Source organism: Neofelis nebulosa, chromosome 9 (genome assembly GCF_028018385.1).
Source record: "Neofelis nebulosa isolate mNeoNeb1 chromosome 9, mNeoNeb1.pri, whole genome shotgun sequence".
Taxonomy (NCBI): Eukaryota; Metazoa; Chordata; class Mammalia; order Carnivora; family Felidae; genus Neofelis; species Neofelis nebulosa.
In genome coordinates, this window is record NC_080790.1 from 81,828,663 (window position 1) to 81,851,625 (window position 22,963).

At 41.7% G+C, this 22,963-nt stretch overlaps 1 protein-coding gene across 7 annotated transcripts in view; it reads right to left on the reverse strand.

The window, feature by feature from the left end:
* TBC1D8 (TBC1 domain family member 8) overlaps positions 1 to 22,963 on the reverse strand; it is a 118,449-nt gene that overhangs the window by 5,162 nt on the left and 90,324 nt on the right. For all 7 annotated transcript variants that reach the window (XM_058684460.1, XM_058684466.1, XM_058684463.1 and 4 more), the window contains 8 exons: positions 20,752 to 20,966; positions 19,717 to 19,834; positions 17,089 to 17,374; positions 16,211 to 16,340; positions 15,964 to 16,062; positions 15,200 to 15,268; positions 10,060 to 10,300; positions 9,449 to 9,514 (listed from right to left, as the gene is read on the reverse strand). In XM_058684460.1, the coding sequence (XP_058540443.1) occupies positions 9,449 to 9,514; positions 10,060 to 10,300; positions 15,200 to 15,268; positions 15,964 to 16,062; positions 16,211 to 16,340; positions 17,089 to 17,374; positions 19,717 to 19,834; positions 20,752 to 20,966 (1,224 nt within the window). The remainder of the gene's footprint in view (positions 1 to 9,448; positions 9,515 to 10,059; positions 10,301 to 15,199; positions 15,269 to 15,963; positions 16,063 to 16,210; positions 16,341 to 17,088; positions 17,375 to 19,716; positions 19,835 to 20,751; positions 20,967 to 22,963) is intronic.

Here is a 22,963-nt window from a genome sequence, read left to right on the forward strand (position 1 = left end):
ATGCCACCAGCAGGAAAGTCTGTTCTCTGGCTTCAAGGACTTCATCGTCATCACCACTGCTATCTTTGTCACTTTCTAAATGGGATTCTTGTGGAGGGGAAAAGCTAGTTCTATTGTATCTTAGCTCTGGTGGAAGAGTACATACACTGCTTTCAATACAGTTTGGTTTTCAGATGCAGTTGAGACACTACAGTCATCAAAATAATACCATTCTCCTATTTTTTCTTGCAAAAACAGAATAGTGCCTTCCTAGCCCTCCACAGTGGTTGAAAACAGCAAATTATAGCAGCTAGGACTTGCAATTAATTAGGAATTCCAATATATCCAACCAAGTCTTTGATAGGAAAGCTAAGTAAAGTATCCAACTTGGGTCTCAGATATCTAAGAAACTCACTGAAGGGGCACCTGGGTGGCTCAGTCGGTTAAGCAGCCGGCTTCGGTTCAGATCATGATCTTATGGTTCTGAGTCTGAGCTCCGCATCAGGCTCTCGGCTGCCAACACAGAGCCCACTTCAGATCCTCTGTCTCCCTCTCCCTCTGTTCCTCCCTTGCTCATCCTCTCTCTCTCAAAAATTAATAAACATTAAAAAAAAATTTTTAATGAAATTAAAAGAAAAACACATGATGTAAACAAGTACTGGATGCTATGATCGAATCCATTTTCCTAGTGGCTTGACAATTTGGGTAATACCAAAGATCTTCAGTACCCAGCTCTTCTAAAAGGTTCAATGCAACATTACAATTTCACAAAAGATGTTTTCGGAGGTGTGTACACCACATTTTTCATATTTTTCAAAATCCTCTTTTGGTATTTTAAACTCCAGTCGAAAGAACAGATCTTTCGTCTAGCTTAAGCTATCACCAAAATGAATGTGCATGGTATAATTTCTGATGTCGTTATCAATGCTGCTTAAGTTGTTAAACTAGAATGTAATCTTATCATTTTAGTGTGTCCTGTGAAAAGGTGACCTTTGTAAGTTTGCTTGGTATGTCATCCATTATCAGAATCATCTCAAAGAGACTATATCCATTCTCTGAGAGAAGTTCCTGATCTTAGCTGGATTCACCAATTAGCTCATCTGTTTCCACTTCATTTGGTGAATCCTCTTCATGTGTGCCATTTGAGCCATTTCCATTAATAATTTGGTCCTTAAGGCAGTGTGTCTTTCAGTTTCTTGGATTTTAATAGATCCTTTGACATATTAACACATTTTCAAAAGCAGTAGATTATATAGAGTTTATCATCAGTATTGTTTCTTAGTATAACCATAAGAAAAGGCTAAGCAAAAAGTGGAGAACCAATATGGTGGGTGTAACTTGGGTGCCAGACTTTTCTCTTAGGCAGACCATGGTTGTCACATGTTCCATTGTCTTTGGTCCTGTTGATGTTAATTTCACACACATAACATCCATTTCACAATACTGCTAAGGTTTTTATCCACAGTGACTACAGTATGAAATCTGTGATTGTATATGTCCATTCCTATCATCTGCCAATACTCTTGACAAAGCAGACAATGTCATACAAAGATCTTGTGTATTTCTAATTGTACTGCATAGGTTTAGAAAGGGGATCCATTCTAAGTAAACAAACTTCAAAGATACATTCTTTTACCATAAGTGATGAAATAAAATATTTTGTCAAGTAACAAAATGGATCTAATGGTACTGAAATGTTAGAATACTTAGGATTTTTTTTTTTTAACGTTTATTTATTTTTGAGAGAGGGAGACAGAGAGACAGAGCGTGAGTGTGGGAGGGCCAGAGAGAGGGAGACACAATCGGAAGCAGGCTCCAGGCTCTGAGCTGTCAGCACAGAGCCCAACGTGTGGCTCGAACTCACAGACTACGAGATCATGACCTGAGCCGAAGTCGGAGGCCCAACCAACTGAGCCACCCAGGTGCCCCAGGACTTCTTAATATTAGTTATCATACCACTATTTATATTGAAATGGTTACATGCAATTCCTGATTAGGACTTTTAAATAATGATCTCTTCAAAACAGGCTGCCACTATTACTAAAAACTGAACAAAAGGTGGAAGCAAGTGTCATTACCGAGAATTTGAATGTTCAAGTGTTTTTTATTTTATGTAAAGCATGAAACATCACACAGCTTCACCCTTACTGACAAATGTATTACTGAATTTTTTTTGGCTAATATGACTGGATTTTGACCCCTTTTAAAAATTTTTTATATCAAATATTCTAAAATAACAAAGCTTTTCCTCTTTTGTACACAGATGCTGCTATATTTGTCTACAGTTAGGTTTCAGATTTCAAATTCTAACACTGACTAAATATCACACTGATGAAGCATTTCTAACATCATTCTTGGTTGAATTTTTGCTTTGAATCCATACTTTGTTGCTACATGTTAATATATTTTCAAGTGTGCTTTCAATTTTCAGTTAAGTTCATTCAGGTCTTCAACTTGAAATCCTTTTTAAAATAACCATCTGTAACCAAATGGCAAATTGGAATTATCTGTAAGATTTTTCCTTTTAACTCCACTTCTTTACAAAACCCTTTCTTTGGACAGCAAATTCACTTTTGTGTGTATAAGGCCTCAAAAAGAAACCTATTTCTTCACGTAAAGCTGAACACAAGACTGAAGCAGCTCAAATTCTATTGGATTTAACACTTTAAGATCATTTAATGTGGATCCAGACCAGCAGGACCCCCAGGGGAGAGCTGCTCTGCAAACATAACGTATTCCCTGAATCTTGGCATCTCTAGGAGCTGGGGGCCTAAGCTGCCCCCTCACTATGCTCCTTTACAGAAAGCCTCCAGTGTCTCATTTGTTTGTGCGCATTTACCATTTCCAATAGAGCATTCTTGGTAGCTTGCTTTGATGCTTCTAACGAATCTGATGTTCCAGAAAATGGTCTTCTGGAAGTCCAATTAGTATAATTCACTGAGCAAAATGACCAATATCTGTAGATTTATCAGTCTGCAATGAAAACTCCCAATTTAATAATCTTCTGGAATACTGTTCATCTGTACGTCACCTGATAAGGCATAAAATCATCTGGACTATTTCTCTTCTATTTCCTCTGCTAAACAAACAGTGTTGTAATCACTTTGGAGCCAATAAAGGGAGCTCTTCTGGAACTGAGACCCTGGGCTTAGCACTTTCTTGCTTCCTGAGTTGCATCAGATACCTTTGTAAGCGAGCTCACAAAATCCCTTTGCCTCCCATAATACCCTTGCAAAGTTACAAGCAAGAGCTCTGCACAAGGTGGGTGTGTAGGGCCCAGGGGCTGTTGTGCTTTGTTTGGTACCATGCCTCCCTCATCTGGCAAATGAGGCCTTACTCTCTGAGGGTACAAATTCAAACTTGCAATCCTCAGTATACCTCCTCCTAATTAACAAGACTCTTCTTTTACCTCCCTAGTGTGTGTGTTCCACCTTTACTCAAAAAGTTATGATGGGAAGTATGTGTTAAAATTAAATTTAAATTAAAAATACCTAAATGTATTGTGGATCTTTATGGCCTTAACAAATTGATACCTAAATAGGTTTTAGGTTGTCTGCATTATTAAGACTTTTCTTTCTTTGTGTCAAAAATTCCAATGTTAAATATAGGTAAGCGAAATAACATATATCAAATCTCAATTTGCACTTAATTAAAAATTTTAAATTTGGAGTCATATAATATAAATGTTACAATCCCATACATTCAAAAAGTTTTTGAAAAGTTGATTTTCAAAAGCCATGAAGGTCTACAAATGTCTTTTAATGAACTAATAATTAAAACATGGCTTTTAGAAATAAACTTATAATTTTGAAACAAGTTCAATATGAAGCTAGATCAAGAATCAAATATCAGCCTCAAATGATAATATCAAAAACCAGTAAGTTTAAAGATATATTACACTACGATCAAATGGGATTTATTCCCAGGATGCAAGGGCAGCTTAATGTTCCCAAATCAACGTGATACATCCTATCAACAAGAGAAAGTATAAAAACCATATGATAATTTCAATAGTTGCAGAAAAAGCATTTGACAGAGTACAATATCCATTCATAATAAGAACTCTCAACTAGACCTAAAGTAGGTCTAGAGGGAACATACTTCAACATAATAAAGGCCTTATGAAAATATGAAAAACCCACAGCTAACATCATACTCTGGGGAAACACTAAGAGTTTTTCCCCCCAAGGTCAGGGAAAAAACAAGGATGTCCACTCTCACCACTTTTACAACATAGTACTGGAAGTTCTAGCCACAGCAATCAAAAACAAAAAGAAATAAAAGGCATCCAAATCGGTAAGGATGAATTCAAATTTTCACTATGTTTAGACGATATCATACTATATAGAGAAAACCCCAAAGGCCACCAAAAAACTACTAGAACTGATAAATGAATTCGGTAAAGTCACAGGATACAAAATCAGTATACAGAAATCTGCATTCCTATACATTGATAATAAAGCAGCAGAAAGTGAAATTAAGAAAACAATCTCCAGACCCGGGACCCAGAGCAGCTCACAGGTGGTAAACAATAGCTCTTCAAGTCTGCAATAAAAAATGGCTTCCAATAAAACTACATTGCAAAAAATGAGAAAGAAACAGAACGGAAAGAGTAAAAAAGAAGAGGCAGGGCCTGAAGAATTTGTGATGAGAATAGTACTGGACCGACGTGTAGTGAACAGGAAAGTGGAGTACTTCCTGAAGGGGAAGGGATTTACAGATGCTGACAATACTTGGGAACCTGCAGAAAATTTAGATTGTCCAGAGTTAACTGAAGCATTTCTTTTTTTTTTTTTTTTTTAATTTTTTTTTTAATGTTTTTTATTTATTTTTGGGACAGACAGAGACAGAGCATGAACGGGGGAGGGGCAGAGAGAGAGGGAGACACAGAATCGGAAACAGGCTCCAGGCTCCGAGCCATCAGCCCAGAGCCTGACGCGGGGCTCGAACTCACGGGCCGCGAGATCGTGACCTGGCTGAAGTCGGACGCTTAACCGACTGCGCCACCCAGGCGCCCCAACTGAAGCATTTCTTAATTCTCAAAAGCTGGTAAAGAAAAAGATGGCACAAAAAGAAAATCTTTATCTGACAGGGAATCTGATGATAGCAAGTCAAAGAAGAGAAGAGATGCTTTTGCCAAAGGTCTTGATCCCAAATGAATAATTGGTGCCACAGACAGCAGTGGAGATTTCATGTTTCTCATGAAATGGAAAGATTCAGATGAGGCAGGCTTGGTGCTGGCAAAAGAGGCAAATATGAAGTGTCCTCAGATTGTAATTGCTTTTTATGAAGACAGACTAACTTGGCATTCTTGTCCAGGAGATAAGCTCAGTAACTGTTTGCATTGTTTTTTATATACATTTATACATATGTAAAATTCGGGTCTTGGTTTTTTGATTTATTAGTGTGAAGAAATAACATTCTAATGAAAATCAAGTTTCACATGTTTGTTTTGAAGTAGTATTGGGGGGAGTTGTTGGGGGTTTCCATCTATACCACTGGGTATTCTGGGCAAATGAAAGATTCCTTTATCAGAAAGCAATATTTAAGAATATGGTATATTATTCCCCTGCTTTAGACAACACATTTTCTAAATGTTGGGGGAAATCTTCATAGTTGTTACTCAATCAGAACTTTTTGTTAACTCCTATATGCCTAAGGACCACTCTGGGTTTTTTTTTGTTTATTTGGGGGTTTTTTTGTGTGTATACTTAAAATACATATGTAAATGGTTTTCTTTTTTTTTTTTTCCTTCCTTTTTTTAACATTCCCCAAAATAAAAACAGCATTTTATAACCATGGATAAGCTCATGTTTCTGGGATGCCATCATTTTTAGCAACCTAAGAAATAAATTGTTTAAATTGACATTTTTCCTGAAGCCTTAACCTTTCAAATTTTGTAATTAATTGTGCCGTTTTAAAAAAAATGTAAGCAATTTAAATGGGACAATTTGAAAAGCCATATCAGAATCCATATCTACATTCATACAAATGCAAGTTTATTTGCAAGATCCCTGAAAGGAAAATTTTATCACTACCAACAGTTCCCCACCCAATGAGAAAACTAGACAAGTCCTGGTGTGTTTTAATTAATTAAGCTAAACTTAGTTAGGTGGACATTTAAAGCTTCCTTCTAGTGACCTTTTCCTTTTCAAGAAATTGAAATCCCTGTGCTGTACTAAGTGGTCATGATTCATGAAATCTTTAACACTTCGTTCATGGAAACCTAATCATAATCAGATGGTTAGAGATGTTGGCAATTTAGCACCTTCTGGAATAAATGGGGGGACAAACGTCTGTAATCTAAATTCTTGACCTGTGTGTTTCGTCTTTACCCCAACTCATTCCTTACATGTAAGCTTAATCTTCTCAGTATTTGAGTTACTGGTTCAGCAGAAACCAGGAGAAGCAGTACCTTTGTAGTCAGAATGTTATCCAACTGTATATTGTTTACTTTATTGTAAATACTGGTAAACAGTGGTCAATAAATAGTTTTATATGCCTTAAAAAAAAAAAAAAAGGAAAACAATCTCATTTACAATTGCATCAAAAATAAAAAAGATACCTAGGAATAAATGTAACCAAGGAGGTGAAAGACTGGTACTCTGAAAACTATAAAACATTGATGAAAAAAATTTAAGACAACACAAAGAAATGGAAAGACATTCCATGCTCATAGGCTAGAAGAACAAATATTGTTAAAATGTCCATACTACCCAAAGCAATCTACAGATTTAATGCAATCCCTATCAAAATACCAACAGCGTTTTTCACAGAACTGGAACAAACAATCTTAAAATGTGTATGGAACCATAAATGACCCTGAACAACTAAAGCAATCTTGAAAAAGAAAAACTGGAGGTACCCACTTGCAGATTTCAAGTTATAGTACAAAGCTATAGTAATCAAAATAGTATGGTACTGGCACAAAAACAGACACATAGGTCAATGGACAGAATAGAAAACCCAGAAATAAACCCACAATTATATGGTTGATTAATCTTCAACAAAGGAGGAAAGAATATCCAATGGGAAAAAGACAGTCTCTTCAACAAATGGTGTTGGGAAAACTGGACTATTTTCTTTCACCATACACAAAAATAAACTCAAAATGGATTAAAGACCTACAAGTGAGACATGAAACCATAAAAATCCTTGAAGATAGCACAGGCAGTAATTTCTCTGACGTCAGCCATAGAAACATTTTTCTAGATATGTATCCTCAGGCAAGGGAAACAAAAGCAGAAATAAACTGTTAGACTACATCAAAATAAAAAGCTTCTGCACAGCAAAGGAAACAATCAGCAAAAACAACAAAACAAAAGGCAACTTATGGAATGGGAGAAGATATTTGCAAATGATGTAGCTGATAAAGGGTAAGTATCCAAAATATATAAAGAACTTACACAACACCCCAAAAAACAAATAATCCATTAAAAATGGGCATAAGAAATGAACAGAAATTTCTCCAATGAAGACATCCAGATGGCGAACAGACACATCAAAAGGTGCTCAACATCATCATCGTCATCAGGGAAATACAAATCAAACCTATAATGAGCTACCACCTCACATCTGTCAGAATGGCTAAAATCGACAACACAAGAAACAAGTGTTGATGAGGATGTGAAGAAAAAGGAACCCTTGTGCACTGTTGGTGGGAATGCAAACTGGTGCAGCCACTGTGGAAAACAGTATGGTGGTTCATCAAAAAATTAAAAATAGAACTATGATCCAGTAATCACACTGCTGGGCATGTACCCTGAAAATACAGCAACACTAATTCAAAGGGATACATGCACCCCTATGGTATAGCAGCATTATCGACAACAACCAAATTATGGAAGCAACCCAAATGTCCCCTGACTGATGAATGGATAAAGATGTGGTATATATACACAATGGAATATTACTCAGCTATAAGAAAGAATGAAATCTTGCCATTTCAACAACATGGATGGAGTTAGAGAGTATAATACTAAGTGAAATAAGTCTGTCAGAGAAAGACAAGTACCACATGATTTCACTCATATGTGGAATTTAAGAAACAAAACAAACAAGCAAAGGGGGAAAAAAAGAGAAAACCAATAGACAGACTCTTAACTATAGAGAACAAACTCATGGGTGCCAGGAGTTGGGGAGGGAGATGGGTGAAATCTGTGATGGGGATTAAGGAGTGCACTTGTTGTGATGAGCACTGAGTAATGTATAGAAGTATTGAATCACTATATTGTACACCTGAAACTAAAAACCCTATGTTAACTATACTGCAATAAAAATAAAACAACTTTAAAACACTTAAAAGATATTTAAAAAATGAGAACTCCATCATGACTATCTTTGCAACTTTTCTGTAAATTTAAAATTATCCCAAAATAAAATGCTTATTTAAAAATTAAGATGAAATAAATGAATGAAACACAATCAATCACATGTCCTATTTAGCAATACTAGATACAGATGATTGTGAAAAGAGTGACAGAGATGATAATAAGGGAATAATTATGCATGTCTTCTATGTTAGTAGGAATACATTTGTGAAAGAAAAATAAAGGCAAATTCAAGAACAAAAGTCACTAACTTATACTGGCATAAAAGGCAAAAAACTTCACTGATGCTAAGCCATTTGCAGTAAAATAATAATGAGCCTGTGGGGAGGTGGAGGAGGAGCTGGGTGGCTGCTACAGAATGTTCCCTGGGGATACTGTAGAGCATATATCATATGCCAGTTCAGTAATGGCTCAATTCAGGAAGTGTACCCAAAACCCCACAAATTATGTCCACCCACATTTCCAACTTTTGTAGAGGTGTTAGTTGTAAAAGGCACCAGGATCTCATGGCCCTAAAAATTCCCTTCCTAGTCTCCCTCGTTGGGAAGTCCTGTCAGAGCCCCATCCAACACCAGAACCATATGGCCCTGGGTCCAGAAACCATCTTGGCATTACTAACCCACCTCTATGAGTTTCAAAGATCCAAGGAATACCTTACGGTTAAAGCCACGTAATACCTCATAGGTATCAAAACCGATTTCTTTGTTACTGGTTACCACTGCTTAAACTTGAGAGAAGCGGGGTCTTACCTGCTGGAAAAATGATACGGTCCTTCAAAAGAGTAGGCTAAAATAACCATCTATTAAGGCAACCAGGGTCTGCTGCCCCACACATTCCACAGACCAGCAGTTCCCAGCATGTTGTCTTCAGAACTAGTGAGTCGGAAACTCTGGAGTGGGGTGCAGGAACCAGTGTTTTAACAAGCCCTCCAGCTGATTCTGATGCATGCTGAAGTTTGGGAACCACTACCATAGGCCATACAGTACAGTACTGAAAATCTGTTACCAGTAACCCCAAACTAGAAACATCTGTGGACTCAAGTCTAAATGAAATTTTAAATGAGAACTTCAGAGTCATGCCCAAAGCTTCTTTGTGTCAAAGCAGAACAGAGCCTAAATTTTTTCCTTAGTATTTCTTACCTGGAGGGATATGAAGTCTATATAACAGCTTAATTTTCTCATTCATTTCTCCATTATACATAACATCTGCAAAAACAGAAAAGAGACTGAGTATATGCAAATGGTTAAAGTACATTTGTCATGACACAAACTCACTGTGGGGAGAGAACTTAGTAAGGTCAATACTTGTTGACCCAATACCTCGTTGCCGCTACCCCCAGACACACTATGTTTGAAATGAAAATGTAAAAGGTAGCGATTGGTCACTATTGACCGGTAAGATAACCTCGTGAACTTTGGCCTCATACAGTCTGAAAGATTTTAACTTTTTGTGCAAGACTTAGGAACGTGGCTCCTAACAGGCCACCACCACACCCTGGGTACCGGAGGAGAACAAGGGCAATGACCTTGTATGTTGACAGTGTGGGCCCTTCTCACCCTCCTTAAGGAAGCATAAAATTAGACATGAGAGGAGCCTGCAGAGTGGTTTCTAAAATCACAAAATCATGTCAGGCCCGTGCCCAAATACATTTCATCGTGTGGGTCTGCCTGCTCCACAGTCCACCTTGTCTTGTGTTCATGGACTTCCGTCCCAAATTAACTTGCCACGGTGAAGACCCACAGAGTCCTACCGAGACAGCTCACAAATGCTTTGAATTCGATCAGATGATCCATGTTGTCATCCAGGAGCCTGAAAGTCCTTTCAGCGAGGATCTCCGTGTGGGCCCCACAGGTCCAGGGCGAGACAAGCTGAAACAGGTGTGTAAACTGCCGGACGTCTATGCGGTACTGCTCTGCATAGGGCCTGCTGGGGTCGTGGCGTGGGGCCACCGGCCTGGGCTGCTCCCAGTAGCAGCTCATCATGTGTTCTCTCTTAAAACAAGAGAGAGGGATCTTTGAGAGATGGTGGTCCCTGGAGGAGCCCGCATGCTTACAAGCCACGGTCCACACAGCCCTCTCTCAGGACTCACCTGGCCTTGGAAAATATGTATTGAATAAGCAATATTATAACACAAGTGAAAAAAATTAAAGCACTTGCAATCTCATTACTCTAACCAGACATGCAAAACATTTCCCTTGTTACCTTCTTGTACTTCTTACCCACATGAATATGTAATTTTGACCTCTTTTTCTAAGGTTACTTTTTTCATGGTAGCAAACTACACCTAACAAAATTTACGGTTTTAACCATTTTAACCATTTTTTCAGTGTATACTTTAGCTGCCATAGTGTTAATTCTAGGAGACCTAATTTTTATTCTATTGTCTCATAAAATCACACCTGAAAACGACAAAGCGCTAACTAAACAAGTCTACAGAATACAGCAGAAACCAGTAGCATGGGTTGCCTGTCAGGAGGGAAACGGGTGGGGACCCCAATGTAGAACCAAGTCCTTTTACTGCATATTTGCTTACAGGTTTTGAATTTTGAACCAAATGACTATATTAACAATTCAAAAAAACCAGAGGAAAAAAAAAAAAGGGACTCAAAGTCTTAGGACTATACCAACAACTACAGCAATCAAAACTGACCCTGTCCCTGAGGCTCGCCTCTTTAGGACCATCTTTTACACCCATACTAAATCACCTCCTGGGGCATCTCGACTCATAGAAATGGCTCCCAGTGACTGCAGGGTTCTTCACAATTTCACTGCCCTCCACCTGTAAGAGTGGCACAGACACAAGTGTGGATGCTGTAATACGCAAGCACATATCCTTGGATGAAAACCAAAATGCCATTTCTAATTTTACTGTTGTGTTGGTTGGCAGCCGAATTCTTCAAATAGTCTTTGTAGAATTGTGAAAGATGCCACAGGAACTTTTCAGTGTGAAACAAAGGTCTAATGAATTTCCATTCCTAAAAGCCCCAAACATACTATGAAATTACATGTACATTTGTGCATCCTGTGATGCTAAACACCCACAGAATCCTGCCAAGAAAACAATTACAATAAGCAAACCAAGGACTTGGCACTGTTGGACCTCATTAATGGAACTGAATTTTGAAAAAATCAAAAACACTTTAGCAATACAGGCTACAGTTTGGTTTGTGTATCCCTGAGGAACTCATCCTACAGAAACTGCAGCACCGGTGTCCAGATAAAGGCACAGATTGCTCAGGGCAGCAGTTTATAAAGCAGCAAAAAACTGGAAACTTCAATGCCTCTCGATAGGTAAATGGTTAAGTAAATTATGGTTCAACCCTACGGTGACACTGTACAGCTATTTTAAAAAATTTTTTAATGTTTTTATTTATGTTTGAGAGAGACAGAGACAGTGTGAGTGGGGGAGGGGGAGAGAGGGAGACACAGACTCTGAAACAGGTTCCAGACTCTGAGCTGTCAGCACGGAGCCCAATGTGGGGCTCGCACTCACGAACTGTGAGATCATGACCTGAGCTGGTGGGACGCTAAACTGAGCCACCCATGTGCCCTGAAACTGTACAGCTATTTTTTACATGAGAAAAGATCTGTATATATTATCTATAAAAATATCCATGATAAAAAAAACTGCAGGCTAACATGTAGCATAATCTGTTATGTGCGGAAAAAAATGTGTGTGTGTGTGTGTGTGTGTGTGTGTGTGTGTGAGAGAGAGAGAGAGAGAGAGAGAGAGAGAGAGAGACATAGTATAAAAGGGGAAAAAAAATCAGGAAAGATACTCACCAATTTGTTAATAGGAATTACCTGTACAAGGGTAGGACTGCAGGTGGAGACAGGATGAGACCCTTTCATTTTTGCTTAAAAGTTTCTTCTTTTTTTTTATGGGAAGAATAGGTATAATTTTATTTTCTTTGTTTTGTGATTTTTAATTAAAAGTTGAAAATAAGTCTTAACCAGAATGTGGAAGCAAGCAAAATATTAAAGAGACCAAATAAACTTTAAAAAATTTATTTTGAGTAAGAAAGAGCAAGAGCAAGGTGGGGTGGGGGGGTGGGCAGAGGGGGGGGGGAGGGAGAATCTCAAGCAGACTCTATGCTGCCAGTACAAAGCCCACTATGGGGCTCAAACCCACAAATCAGGAGATCATGACCTGAGCCAAAATTAAAAGCCATACACTTAACCAACTGAGCTACCCAGGTGCCCCCAAATATTATTAAACAGGCTGATAATTCATTCAAGAGTGAATGAATTTAACAGATCATTAATAACAGCAGGTTTATGGAATACATAAATAACTGTTTTTCAGGTCTTTGGTGTTTCCAGAAATATTCTGTGACACCAAGTTTGTATTGTTCACATCTTACTGGGGTAAGATTAATGATACTATTCTCAATTTGAGAGAATAGGAGACAGACATCACAAATCTGAATTTATATAATTTGAAAGACTGCTTTACAACACGGATGGACCATGAAGGCATTATGCTAAGTGAAATAAATCAGGCAGGAAAAAAAAGAAAAATATTGTATTGATCTCAATCTTATGTGGAATCTAAAAACAAAACGCCAAACTCGGAAAAAGAAATCAGACTTGTGGTTCTCCAAGGCTGGGGTGAGGAGTGGGGGAACTGGGTGAAGTGGCCAGAAGGTACAAATTTCCAGTTATAAGAAGCACTAGGGATGTAATGTATGACATGACGACTATAGTTAAGGGCTATATGGTATACTTGAAAGTTGCTAAGAGAGTGGATCCCAAAGTTCTCATCACAAGGAAAAAAAAATTCTTAAGCTTACTGTAGTAATCACCTGACAATATACGTAAGTCAAGTCATCATGCTGCATGCTTTAAACTTACAGTGCTGGATGCTGGTCATATCAATAAAACTAAAAGAAAAAAATTGCATTCAAACCTTAAAAAACTGCTTTAAATTACCAATAAAAATAGATTTCATTAAGTATCAACCACATGGTTCATCTTGAATAGGAAAGAGTATGTAATGAAGACGGTCAGAGCCACTGCTTGTTAACACAGAAGGATCATGCCCATTCATTCCAGGCTTAGGGAAGGATGCAGTGAAGTTATGGAACAGTCTCCTTATTAATAACCTATCACGTATTTATAAAGCAATGGAAGGGTATCTCTATGTGAACCTTTCCCTGAGAAAATGAAATTCTGACTGAAAAGACCAGAGGTGTATGTAAAACCCAACCAGAGAACATTATACCCCACACAGTACTTAGGCAAGTATTAGGACACATGACGTCAGGCTATGAAAGCCAAGGGAATTCAGAGAAGGCCAGAAGCATGGAGAGAAAGGACAGTCTGACAGGGCTCTTACGTGGTGGGGCACATGCAGACTCTGGGCCCAGAAGCACTGGAGCGAGTACATAAAAGTGCTGTACAACGCAATCAGACACCAGGATTATCATGCTATTTTCCTGCAATTTCCTTTGGAAGTGTATCTTAAAAAAATATTTTGTATTTATAGTTCTTAAGTTTCTATTTGTAGTTAGTCCTAAGAGTTGGAAAGCTAACTACAAATAAAATTTCATTAAATACCAAACACATCGTTCACAGGAAAGACAGAAATAGGAAAACAGCTCTACCTTCTTTAAATACTCTTTGTATTAAAGATGAACATGGCTAGTACTTAATGAATTTTACTCATTTAAACCAATCTTTTAAATTATAGAAATTCAGATTTGTGTCAGGTCTTAGACTGAGAACAGTTAGCCTTAAATAAACGAAATACTTTCACGCTAAACAACACACTTGTCTACCTGTCTTTATGTTTCTAGTATTCCCTATTTTTCCTCCTCGAAAGTCGAAGAGAGGTGGGGGCTTGGGACACCAGTAACCTTTGACTTCATATTTTCTCTTCTCAACAGAGGAAACTATCAAACTTGAAGACAGGGGATGTTCACAGAAGACACAGATCTGAGAAGTCCTCCCTATACATCCTGCTCACTAGGAACGAGGGTGCCAGGACTCTAGGCCAACAGCCATTTCAGTGACTGCAGGCAAATATGCGACGACAGATGTGCACAAGGTTCAGACCACCTCTACTGCTCTGCTTAGAAGCACCTGACGTGTAGCTTAGTACTATTTCCATCAGTTTGACAATCTGAGTTCAGGAAGGACAGCAGCTCAGAGTCCCCACCAGGAAGGGTTCTGGAAGCCAGACTCCAGACTTGCTTTCTCCAACTGTCCTTTCTTTCTCCCCCTTCACTGCCATAGTGTCAGGTGTGGGTCACCTAAATCCTGCCTGTCTTCCCCATTTTCATCTGCTGTTTCAAGCAAGGACAGTTCTAGCAGGGTTATGGAAAATTTTCTTTGCTGGGTGATTTAAGTAGCAAGATCTGGATATCTACCTCAATATCCAAATATTAGAAATACGGTTTAGTATATTTAGTATCGCCAATGATAGACTCTAAGGTCATTTTAAAATGAGTAAGACTACGTGGCAACATGGAAAAGTGCTAGTAAGAGTATCAAGGGCAAGTCAAGTATAAAGTAGCATGCTCTATAAAGCCAAATATCAAAATATGTCGACATGTATTACAGATGGGAGTAGGAGTCATTACAAAGCATAGGAGGTGGTGATGATAGTAATGGTCACTGTTCCACGTACTCAGGCCTGAGAACTCCATGGAGAACCGTGAAGAACGGGTTACCGGTACCCAAGGCCCTCAGCAGAGCACAGCTCTCGTGTGTGAGCCGCAGGCAGGCGAGGAGAAGATGGAGCCAGCAAGTGGGGCAGCTCCGGCCTCTGCTGCCACTGAACAGGTGCGTGGCAGACTCCGCAGCTTCCACATGCTCACCCACCCACCCCGGCAGGCCGACAACATGGGCTTGGCCTTTCACTCCCCCATTTGCCCAGAGTTTCCTACCTTGAATAAGTCATAGAGTTCTTCCAGGTCTTCAGGAAGAATGGAGACTTCTGGGGTAACAACGCGGAGCTTGAAAGAAGAATGAACAGCAATGGAGTGAGTTCTGTGCCTGCACCTAGGAGGATCGGAGGAACAGGGGGCTCTTCTTGCTTGTAGGGGGGCGAGGGGACGCCAGGCGCCAGTCCTGTCTACCGGAGCAGCCTGTTCCTCTCTGACGCAAAGATCACCATATGGTAACTTTCTCAAGGTGTTTACCCTCAACCTTTCCAATTCACACATCAGTGCCTCAGGACAAATGTGTAGGTTCTGACAGAAGTCAAACTCGAGCAAAGACGGGGCTTGGGCAGGAAGTTCCTCCTGAATAACAACGAACACTGCAGGCCTTCTGTGCTAGGCATTTTATATATCGGACTTCATTTAATCCTGGATGCTGGGTATTAGTATCCTCATTTTACAACCGGGTAAGCTGGGGCTCACGGTGGTTAAACTGCTCACAGTCTGACTTGAGAACCTCTGCTGTTTCTATACCAGGTCATTCTAATTCAATGGGGGGTGGGCACAAAGCTGGCATTAAGTTTATGTATTTATTTTTAGTAATCTCTACACCTAATGTGGGGCTTGAACTCATGACCCTGAGATCAAGAGTCGCAGGCTCTTCTGACTGAGCCAGGCAGGCACCCCAAAAGCTGGCATTCTTATGAGACCAACAGGAGACCAGAGCCCAGGTTAGTGCCTGACTGCCATTCTGATAACCCTTGACTCACCACATTCTGCTTTGTGGTATCTTCATGGCCTTGGAGAACCCTGATCCTGTGCTTACAGCGCAGGTGCTCAATCTGCTCCACAGACTGGTCTCCAAATTTCTGCAGAGAAACAGAGTCACTCATGCACAGAATCCCTTTTTGCATACAAACAGAAGAAAGTAGTAGTAGTCAGGGAACCTCCCTCAAAACCCACCTCTGAGAAAGTTTCCAAGAGGGTGAGGGTGGGGATGGGGCCAGGTCCAGTTACCTCATAGGAGTCCCGGATCAGGTCAGCAATGTCAGTCACAGGGTAAGGCTCCTGGTCATCAGAGAAAAAGGCATGGTGGCTGCCGACTGAGGGTCCAGGGCTGTCCTCATTCTTAATGTGATCTAGAAACCTGAGCACACAACCCACCTTTGAAGCACTGGTTTCCCCTCTCACCTGAGCACCACACCACACCCACTACCTTCACAGGGGCCGTGAGACATCTCAGAGCATTTTCAAACAGAGTTCATTTGTCTTCAAACACTGGGAGGAGGGCAAGGTATCAACCACTGTGCTCCTTTAGAGAAAAGGAGACATCCCTAATGCCAGACTTGCTGATCTGGGCTCCATGGGTGGGTTTGCAGAGATCGGGAACTCTCTGGAAGTCAATACAAACTTCTGTGCATACGTGCAATTGTAAGCTTCCACAGCGTTCTGAAAAGGAAACTCTCATCTTTCTTTCGCCTTGCCCTCAGCTCCAAGAAACCCAGGTTCCAGTCCTCAGCCTCATGGGGATTTTCTTTCACTGTAACACACCAGCCCCTGCACATCAAATGTCTGAAACCTCCAGCTAGCTGCCTGAGACCACCATTTCCTAGTGCCCACCTGCCCCATTCAAGGCCACTCTGAGTGTGTATCTCCTCAGAGAAAAGCACTGAGAGCCCACTCTCCTCCTGTACCCTCTCAGTAGCTGGAGAGGAGTGGGGAAGATGGCGCTTTTCACCACACACAGCCAACGGTGCCACCTGATAAGATGACAAGTGGCAGAGTGGAAGGAAAAATTCCACAATGACGGCCCTGCCTGGGCACCTGCTGCTGCCTTTACCCATCATCTGTCTGGCAGAGCCCTCGGCTGCCCGCCTCACCCCCCATGAGCCCACCTGCTGAGGACCATGAGGGCCTGGCCATCGTCCTTGCTGCTGCACAGGCCCTCAGCGTTGGCTTCCAGCACGGCCAGCCCCAGCTGGAAAATGGCTTTGATCCCATCGTAGAAGAAGCAATCCACAACGCTCACCGCGCTCTCCAGAGGCATAATGCTGAGGAACAGAGTCAGGAACCACGAGAGAGAGATGGACGCTAGGGCTGAGAGGTCATTCATGTGCTCCGCCAGCTCGGGGAGGTGCTCCTTGATGAGCTCCTCAAAGACTGACTGGTCCACCTGGGCCCCTGGAAAAGGCAGGCCATGGAGACTTGGTTGGGGAGGGAGTCACACTTTCTAAAGTTAGCCTGAAACTGAAACTAATCTGAGATGATCAGAACAATGAAACCAAATTGGAGTCCAGAAAAGGACTCACACTTAACTGATTTTTGACATTGACTAGGGTAATTCATTGGGGATAGTATTTTCACAAAATAATGCTCAATCAGAGGATACCTGTGTGGGGGAGGGGGGTGGGAACCTCGAGTCCTACTTCACATCATACAAGAAAATACATCTGAAATGTGTCACAGACCTAAATATAAAAGCTAATACTATAAAGCTTCTCAAGGAAAATAGAGGAAAAAGGCAAAATTTCTTAGGACACAAAAAAGCACTAGCCACAGAAAAAGTTATAAGTTGGACTTCGTGAAAATTAAAGACTGGTGTTCTTCAAAAAACAATAAAATAATAATACAAACTGCAAACTCAGAAAATATTTGTAATACATATACCTGACAAAGGTCTTGTATTCAAAACAACAACTCTTGCAACTTAGTCATCAATAACCAATTTTTTCTTTAAATAGGCAAAAGATGTGAGCAGACACTTCAAAGGAGACAATAAACAAATGGCCAGGAAGCACAGAAAAATATGTTGAAGATCCTTAATCAAAGAAAGGCAAGCCTCCATGACAGATCCCTTTTTACCCACTAGAATGGCAAAAATTAGAAAGACAATTCCAAGGACTAACAGGGATGTGGAGCAGCTAGAACTTCTACATTGCTGGTGTGAGATGTGTGACTACAGAATATCTTGCTTTGAAAAACAGTTTCTTATAAAATTAAAAATACATCTAACCTAGGACCTAGCAATTCTACTCCTAGGTAAATACTCCAGAAAACAGACAAACTTTATTCACAAAGAGACTTCTACAGGAATGTGTATTGCAACTGTACTTACAATAAAAAACCTGGAAACAACTCAAATCTCTACTAACAGGTGACTGGATAAACAAATCATGGTATAAATGTATAGTGAAGGGCTACTCGACAATAGGAAGGAACAAATTACTGATGCACCAACAACCTCATGTTATACAAAGGAAGCCAGACACAAAAGAGATTACATTCTCTGTCATTACATTTATACCAAGTTCAAGAATGGGTTGAACTAATCCGTGGTGATGGAAATCAGTATCCTGCCACAGGTGGGGAAGGGGCAGAAGGGAACTTTGTGGGTTATGGAAATACTCCACCCTGCACTGGGTGGTGGTCACAGTGTGCACATTATCACTGACAGTCTGCTGGTCACCGAGGAGTATGAACTGTGCCATTGCAACACCATCAACAGATGACCGCTTTGGCAACTTGCCTCCCGATGTCCCTGAGGTCTGATGAATCTGTACTACCATGTACAAGGTTAAACTGCCTCCCACAATATAAAGTACAAAGGGGAGTACTCAGGCACATGAAGGGAACCAGGAAAGACAGTCTAAAGTGTACTGAAAGACCACTAAAAGGCACCAAGTGGTCACCTCCTTCCCAGCTAACCCCCACTTTTCTCTCAGTGGTCATCACATTCCCTCAGTTCTTTGGATACCAGTCTTCAGAAAGCATCTTCTTCCTGCCTTGCTCCTACATCCAGTCCTTTGCCAAATTCTGTCTCAAATTCGTTCTTTGGTTTCTGTTCTCACAGCTGCCACCCTAATATTAGGCCACCTCCAGAAAGGGTATCTAAGAGTATCACCAAGCAGAGGCAATTTTTCTGTCACTTGTCCACTAGGAGGTGCTGGACCACAAAATAATGCAAGTTCAAATCAGCCATAAGAAGAAGAGAAGGCATCAAGTGTGTGCCTGTGAGCTGTGGGGTCACGGGTCTGCCCAGAGCCCAGCAGCAACAAATGGACCTTCTCACTATCAACGTATGCAAGTGGTGGGGGTACGGGGGCGTTTCCAAGTGTGCCCTTCAGGTCCAGCCTCGAGGGTCGCCAGCACGGCTCCATGTGCCTCCTGTCCTCGGGGTGAAAGGGGTCATCTGTCTGCATGAGCTCCTTGGATACTGAGAGGAAGACCACCCTCCGTTTCCAGGCCACAGGGAAAAACCTCTCTGGTTTTCACTCTTCAACTTGTTTCCTGAGCCTAAGAAATTTTCTTTTCAGGTTACCTCACTACACCATTTTGCTAGAATAGTGCAGAGAATTACACCGGTTAGTTGTGCAAATTCAAGAGCCAAGCAGGGTTTTTACAGAGACCAGCTGAGCAGCACAGGGGATTTTTTACTGAGAACTGATGACACATGTCTTGGCCCAGGCTCTGTCCCTACTCCCCAAGCACAGAGGACGAGGAGGAAGGGGAAGGAGGCACATTACCAATGACTCGGTGGTTGAAGTAGTCGGGGAGCATCCGCTCACACACAGCAACCAACAGCCAGAAGGCCTCCTCCTCCTTGGCATACAGCAGCAAAACAGAGGTCAGGATGTTCATGGACTGCTCGGGTTCACAGAGGAGGGGACAGTTAGTGACCAAGGCACACAGACACTAAAAACCACACAAGTCAGACTGCAGATGAGAGACCCAGGGCAGCCCAACCACACTGACACTCATGAGGTGGAATGATCACGTTATCAACATGGTCCCCACAAGACACACCAGGCTGAGTGACCAGCCATCGTCCCGTTACTGTCCCCATCTAGTAATGCTGAGCCTCAGGCTCAGGTCAAATCCAACCATTCTGTATGTTCGAACACACACAAGACATTCACACACTGATTTTGCTTATTTACAGGAAAACAAAGTTTAAAGTCTTCTATTTTCAAATATCAGAAACGCCTCTAACCCCGTCTCATGCTGGGGCCGGAGGGCGGGTGTTTTAATTTACTGAGTTTTATTTTGTGCTTCTTTACCACATCCCTGAGTAAACTTCCCGAGCAAACTCAGCAACTGCTCCGAGGACATCTTACCTCCACTTGTGCTTCCTGAAGGAAAGGGACTGACCCCAAACATCTTTTTCCTCCCCAAACGGCACTGATATTTTTTAAAATAATCCCCACAACTTCTGTAGAGATCTAGAAAAATAAAGCTCCACAGAAGGGTTATCAGTGCCGTCCTACAGCAGAGGCCTGGAGGGGTGGTGGAGACAATCTGTCCTACCGTGGACAGCAACTCAGCATGTGCACTGCTCTTTGCTCCAAGCAAAGTTTCTAATTTCAAGTAATCAGCCTGTTTGACTATATGAAGATGATTCCTTCCGCCTTATTTGATACATTCTTTCAGGGAAGGGACGAAGCACAGAGCCCTCACAGAACAGTCAGTACCAGACAGCCAAGAACACCAGGAGCTGAAGCCCAGCCGATCAACACAAGACATGGACTCAACGCAAGACTGCTCCTCACTGCACGCCTCACCTGGCAGTACCCAATTTTAGGGTTCCGGTGGGCATAAGCCGTCAGGACTCTCCTCAAAGCAGCAATTCCGGTTTCATTTTGGAAGGCGGGGTGCTCTGGTAAGGAACGGTGCAGGTCCCGTTCTATCTCCTCTGTCACCAGGCAACATTTTCCCATGGACTCCTCCACCAGATTACCATAGTAACCGGGATGCGAGGCAAGATCAGTTACGGCATCTGACAATTTAAAAGTAATTTTTCAAGGGGGTGGATTACCAGGATAGAGTCGACATGGGGAGGGGGCTTGTCCTGCCGGAAGACCTCAATGGGGTCTCATTACTTGAGGGACATAAAATATTTTGAGACCACACACAACCAAAAGGACTTCATTTCTGCCAAAAATAAATAAAGAAAGAAAATGAAATAATGTGGCTTTTCTAAGAATAACCTTACATAGAGGGAAACAGCTCATACTAGAAATAACTGTATTAGTATGTTTTTAGTAAGTTGTATTCTCTCGTAACAGGAAGAGTGGATATGTGGGTGTATTCATACATACAGATGTACACACAATTTTCATATATTCACTCAACAATAAATTACTGAGCATGTATGTGTGAAACATGTACAATTATGCTTAAGTAATCACACAATTATCAAGGAGCCAACAAGCCAACAACAAGAAAGTCTGAGGCCGGGATCACGATGTGCAGGTCAACCAAGCATAGCCCACCTACTGCTGACCTCCCACCCAAGCCTCTGACAGGCAGATGACATCAGGGGTGAGGCATCCATAACACATGAGGATCCCATTCCCTTATCAGCCAGCACCAGGGCACCTGTGCTTCCAGCCAATGGTCCCGCTTGGGCGCTAGTGGCAGGTGGGGCTCCAGTCCTGAGACCAGCCCACACAGGGAGGTCCCAGGAGAGCAGGGCAAGCAGAAAGGGCCCAGTTCTGCCTTTAAATGCTAGCTAAGGTTTTTTACTTCTGACTGGGTTTAGTATATTACGCTCCTCAACTCTCCCATCTGCTGTGATTCCCATCACATCTGATAAACAACCATTACGGCACTCCCCTGTCATCAATGCTTAATACTAACAGCTGTCACTCATTACGCAACAGCCTAAACACCACAGCAATCTGTCAACACTACTGCTTGAAAGGAAAGACAGCCCTTTATGAACTAGCCTTTTTTTTTTTTTTTAAATAAAACGTGTGTGTATTTTCATTAAAGAGGCAGACGATAAGCCGGTGGCATTAACAGGTGTCACTCATTGGGTGGTAAGATTATGAGTCATGTTACTTTCTTTGCTCGTTCCTCTCTGTTTTCTTTCCAACTCTGAGTAGGGGTTGCTTTTATTAGATACAAAAATACAGAAGGCATTTTTTAATTTTAAAAAGGCCTGTCTTTGGTGGGCAGCTACAAAAACAAGGCAACAGGTGGGGGTGGGGCTCAGAATGTGAGACAAGGTGAGCAGTGGCAGCAGACCTATCAATAAATGCCAGCAAGTAGGTCAGAAAGCAGGAAATGTGCATCTGGGCACCCAGGGCTGGAGAGGGGATGGGCTTGATTATCTGGGGGAGAGACTGGGAAGAAGGAAGACAGAGGGTGAGGTGGGGTGAGAGTCAGCATGAGGCTGACATGAGAGAGGAATATAAGAAATGTGCAGGGAGAGGCTCCAGGGTGGCTTAGTCGGTTAAGCTCCCGACTTCAGGTCATGATCTCAGTTTGTGAGTTTGAGCCCCACATCAAGCTCTGCACTGACAGTGCGGGGCCTGCTTGGGATTCTCTGTGCCCACAACTCAATCTCTCTCTGCCCCTCCCTCCCTCCCTCCCTCCCTCTCTCTCTCTCTCTCTCAAAATAAAAAAAATAAACTTATAACAACAACAAAAAAAAGTATACAGGGAAAGTCCAGGTGCCCAGGCTCGGCCTCTGGGAGGCCCATGCTGACCTGAGAGCAGCAAGGCCACTGAAGGAAAGGGGACCTCCTCACCATGCCTCCCGCTGCACCCTGAAAGGAGCAGCTAAGTCACACCACTGGACAACAGGGCCTTCCCTTCCTGCCCGCAGGGCCCCACCTCCTCTACCGAGCCAGATGAAACAGCCACACTCAATGCAGAGAAAGACAAACGCCTGCTCAGCCTGTCTCTGGAGAAGTTGGTCCCTGTCTCTGCGCACCCATCAGTGAGTGTCACCAAACAGCACCTGGGGCCTGAGGCCAGACAAGGCCA